This window comes from Barbatula barbatula (genome assembly GCF_947034865.1).
Source record: "Barbatula barbatula genome assembly, chromosome: 14".
NCBI lineage: Eukaryota > Metazoa > Chordata > Actinopteri > Cypriniformes > Nemacheilidae > Barbatula > Barbatula barbatula.
In genome coordinates, this window is record NC_136777.1 from 17384457 (window position 1) to 17389812 (window position 5356).

A 5356-nucleotide genomic window follows, 5' to 3' on the forward strand; every position below is an offset into this window, starting at 1 on the left:
GGACCTCTCCACCCCCAAATCGGTGCTGTACAATGATACACAGCGTCTCGTCTTGTCGAACTCGTAACACCCAACGCGATTACCAGCGAGTGAAAAATCGCGTATTACAAGCTCTTCATCGTCATGTATAAAACGGGTTATGTGCATACGTTCTAAACGCCGCGGAGCCCTTGTCAAATCTTCCGATTCCATCCAGGCATCAGTAGGCGATCCGGTCGCAACATTTTTAGGCGTTTCGGTACTTTTTAGAGCCATTGTATCGCTTGTAAGACAACGTAAGTATCTGCTTTAAATTTACGAAAACACTCCATTATTTAAACCCTTTATTACGACACACCCTTCAGGTTTTTCACAAGGTAGTGTGAAAAACACCGTTATTGATGGTAAGTGGTTTTTAGGTAGACGAGGCGGCTATAAAGCTGTCGTTTTTAGATTGACAGGCAATAAAATCATCCTATTTTAGATTGACAGGCAATAAACTAGCCTGTTTTAGATTGACAGGCCGTAAAACTAGTTTGGATGACTTGTGGGGGGCCACGTCTTATCTCATGTTACAAAGTTAAACCTAAGACAAGCGAACATGTTACAAGGGTTTAGCTTATCAATTGCTTCTATCCAGGCCTCTATGTATGCCTCTATCTCTCTAAATTTACTCAAAACTATTTTCAATGACATATAGGGATATGTCTTATCTCATGTTACAAATTTAAACTATTACAAGGTTTAGCCTATGTATGCTACTATTTGAAATGACACGGGGACATGTCTTATCTCATTACAAAATTTAAACTATTACAAATGTTAGTCTATCAATGCCACTATTTAAAATGACACGGGGGCCGTGTCTTATCTCATGTTACAAAAATTTAAACTATTACAAATGTTAGTCTATGTATGCCTCTATGTTTGCCACTATGTATGCCTCTAACTCTCTCTAAATTTACTAATACACATTTCACAGCAGGTGTCCTGATAGAAAAAACAGCCAGGTTTGAAAAGGTGAGGGGGGTTTTGCGGGCTAACCCTGTAGGAAAAGGGGGGGGCCATAGGAACCCCTACACCATCATAAAACATCAGATGTCAGTAAGATTGACAGGCCGTAAAAGAAACATTTGAGTGACAGCTGTCAGTATGACAGGCCTTTGACAGGAGGGTCATAAATCAATCAAAACATTTTTGACACATAGTATATGATTATACTACTTCTACATTATATATATAAGATCTACAAAGGCATGCATGAAACTTACTTACATGCATGTTTGTGGGGTGTTACATGCACATAACTTTTCTAGACTTTCACACAACAAACTCCACCAAGCTTGTTTGACTTGATGCAAGAAACCAATAGAAAAGGGAAGGGCGAAATAAAGCCCTGCCCTACAAGTCAAGTCAAGTCAGCTTTATTTATATGGCACTTTTTACAATTTTCATTGTTACAAAGCAGCTGCACAAGAAAATATTGACTATAAGTAAATCATAAAAGGTTATGGAAGTCAAAACACAGGTCAAATATCAGACACACAATAAATTCCTATATGCAGAGTTAATTAAATAAGACTATCAAATTCTAGGAGCCCCCCCGGCCAGGCAAACAGTGCAAAACAGTATGCAAACGGTGGCGAGGAACCCAAAACTCCATTGGAGGAGAAAAAAAACCTCAGAGGGAGACCAGGCCTAACCAGGGGATTCCAGTTCCCCTCTGGCAAAAACTGCTGCCTCTGCACAAGCTCAACAAGGCAAAATAAAAAACAAAGTTAGATTTAAAATTATCATTAATAATCTAATAGCGACTGAAGTTTTGTAGAGTCGCCACATCCTTCGTCCAGCATTTGTCAGGTCTGGGAATGGATTGCGCCCTGCCCGCTCCGGTAAGCTTGGACTGCGTCCTGCCCGCTCTGGTAACCTTGGAACAATGAGACAAGACTGGCTGAGAGTAGAGTACTGTTCTGCACTCTTTGATGCAACAAATGCATCAGTTGTTGACAGTTTTTCTAATTTTAGAAGCTGTTTCACTCAGATCCCGATTCGGAAAATAAGTCAATCACAACTTGCGTTTCGTGGAGACTTTAAGATCACATGTGCCATTAAGGTACTGCAAGAGCAAATTGAGACCCATAGGTCAGGCCAAAGCCCTTTTGAAATAATAGAATCCGACCTTCAGTACAAAAATGTGTAATGGCTCATGCTAACACAGGAAAGAAGACTAGAGGCAGTTTTATTCAATGGATGTCTATGGAAGAGAAGCTTCACGACACTAAATAAATAGCTTTTGTGTGGAAACAGCTGTTCATTTAAGGAATCAACTGCCTGTCCATAAATGTTCAACATGTTTCACACCAAACAATACTTAACAAATGTTAAGGCAAAGTAGCAAATGTTGCGACAGGCAGTACTCATTTACGGCATTATCATATATTTAAGATTTTGAACGATGGCTTTCAAGTTTTAGCAGTTATCAGAAAACTTGAACTGTAATAACTTAAACTGCATATCGCATGGATATCACTGATGCAATTTTATAAAAAAAGGACATGAGGAATGTAAAATATTATATTGTATATTTGTTATTGAATGAAAATTAAATGTTTCAATATATACATTTGAAATGTAATGACTTGACTGTAGAATTAATAAAGACAATGCAATTTAATGTAAAATAAACAAATAAAAAGAAAGGTACGGTTTCTCTGACTTCTAGATTTAAACAAATAAATAATATTTACAAATACGGTCATATTTTAACATTATGGCAGGGTTAAGGTAAATGAAATCTGTTTATGTCCATAAGTTTTTAAGGCTCCGTCATGGTAATATCAGAAGTTTGCTGAAGCATGACACAAACTAGTCAAAGATGAAAGCAGCAGGTGGGAGAAGAGAAGACATTGCAGAGTAATATTTTGATTAGGAAAAATAATAACACTATGAACTTAATAGAGTCGTTTTGTTTTTTTCATGAAATAAAAACTCCAAAAGACAACCACGTATAAGAGTTATTGTACATATTTATTGTAAAATGAAACTTATCTAAGAAATGTATTCATGAATAACAGAATCCACGATTCAATTTCTGTTTGATCCATAATTTGTCATTGTTTAATGTGATTCCTATTTAAATAAATGGCTCAACACTTCCTTGACAGTTGTCACATAAGCCTCACCAGGTGGGGATTTTCTTGCACTGCCGGGCTGGAGGAACTTGCTGATGGCTGGTATGGCCTTTATTCTGCCCTGGAATTCCTGAAGTTAAAGATTTGTCATTTAAATTTGACCAAAGACACATTATTTTGGAGCATGGAGAATAAATCTGGTGTAATGTGTCTCAGCACCTGGAGTTTGGGAAACGTTGAAAGTATTGCAGGGAATAATTCTTGCAACATCAGTGTGATCTCAAGGAGAAGAACGTCAGCACGGCTCAACTGGTTTCCCACAAGGAACTGATCGTGTTCAAGAGCCTACCAAAACAGCTACGTTATTGCAAAAATAAATGTAGTAAAATTGTAAAATTGCACTTTCAGTACCTTCTCAAAGAACGGAAGCAAGCGTTCTTTCGCCTTGCTCTCTATGTTTGTCAGCTGTTTCTGCTTGTTGTCAGGTGGTAAGAACGCCAAAACTGAAATCAGATCCATTAAGTCACCGATTCCTTCCACATACATGTCAATCCTGCAAGACAACCCACATGTGTTCAATGATATACTGTGTGCTCAGGTGTGGCCAGAAGCTTGCTGGCAACAGTAGAATCTGCTGAACAAGTGTCTCACGAATCATTGATATTTACAGAGCCCGCTCTTTGAGATCCTTTCCGTAGAGGTTGTATTTTCCAGCAATGTAGTTCAAGATGGCCTTTGTCTGCACAAGCTGCATTCCGTCTATCTCAACCAAAGGCACCTGGTTAAACATCAGGGCTCCATCTAGATCAACAAAACAAAGAAATCCATGTATGATTCTCTTGGCACCCAAATGACTCAAACGCATATTGTAAGTGTGCTTGCAGCACGTGCTGTTCTAGACCTAAGAATTGCCCACAACATTTCTCATGACAACACACGGTGAATGGCTGAATTGTGTTTACTAGACGGAATGAAAGAAGTAACGCAGACGTACCATTGATCAACTTTTCAAACTGCTCCCTTTTGGTTAAAAACACTTCCTCAAACTGTAAACAAACACAAATCTTGTCATGTTCAATAAGTCAAGAGGTAAGAATATCCAGAAACATTTGCTTACATGCACGCACATCTGTGGTGTGTGATGTAATTGCAAACATGTGCATAACGTTCACGCAACAAACCTCAACTCCAGCTGCAGCCAAAAGCCACCGGACTGACTCCATCTTCCCTCTTCCATCGAAGTAATGCAACACGATCTTTCCAGACATTTTCACACAGAAAAGAAACTTTGAGTGACTAAACAGATATCATGTAAGTGTGTGCAACAGTATCGCCGGTTTCTTGTCTTTATATTTGAGTAGAAGGAGGGGCCCACGGCATGCACTGGGACAAAGGGCACGCCCACCCCCCCAGCAATAATCACGTTTCTCCGTCATTGTTAGCAAGCAATTTTTGGTATGTAAAGCCTCTATGGTAAATATAAACGTGTAAGGGTGATGAAAAGCATGAGAAATGCCTGAGTCATGCTGATGAAGGGCAAATGTGTGCATGACATGCACATTTCTAATAAAGCTACTGGTTTGTCAATTCATTATGAAAAGGCATCATGTAGGGACAGCCTATATAGACCTACATACAATTTATCCAAAAATGTGCTTTAGTTTTCCTTACGCAAAGAACATTTCCACATAAATTAATAATTTAATATATATTTGAAATCATATAGAAAATACTGTTTGACAAAATAGTTAAAAATCTCTCATTTCACTTTATTTTCTTAGCCTATTGCATAAAAACACATTTCTGTTGTAATGAAGCAGTTGGGTAAAAAGGCGAATTAATGAAACAAAACACAATCAGTCAAGTAAAAGCCACAATTTCTGAGAGACGACAAACAAATAATAATACATTTTTGAAGCTTCACTTATTAAGTGAATGAATTACACATTTTATAGTGAACATGACAATTTGAAATAAAAAGACAAAGGCACCTATTACATATAGTGAATTTCACTGTAAGGTTTTGCATTATTTCGTATATTGCATTATATTTTCTAGTACTACCAAATATTTTTGTTTTGTAAGAACTAAAAAAGATAAACTGGAATTACTAATTCTACACATGCCATTGATTTTTAGCTTCTTTTCAAACTCACACAGCCTATTCAGACTAAATTCAACCAGTTACAACCACAAAAAAACTCTACTTTATATTTATATATTTAAGATCTACAAAGGCTCAGCGG

The 5356-nt window shown here is 37.6% G+C and overlaps 1 protein-coding gene across 1 annotated transcript; it reads right to left on the reverse strand.

Annotated features, from left to right (window-relative positions):
• Nucleotides 1-2987: 2987 nt before the first annotated feature.
• Nucleotides 2988-4544, reverse strand: LOC306903852 (glutathione S-transferase 3-like). Its single transcript, XM_079473387.1, has 6 exons — nt 4292-4544; nt 4105-4156; nt 3779-3911; nt 3522-3663; nt 3330-3455; nt 2988-3240 (listed from the first exon to the last, which is right to left on the reverse strand). Exons 1-6 carry the CDS (start codon nt 4376-4378, stop codon nt 3109-3111), a joined length of 672 nt encoding a protein of 223 aa, XP_079329513.1. The 5' UTR covers nt 4379-4544; the 3' UTR covers nt 2988-3108.
• Nucleotides 4545-5356: the final 812 nt, after the last annotated feature.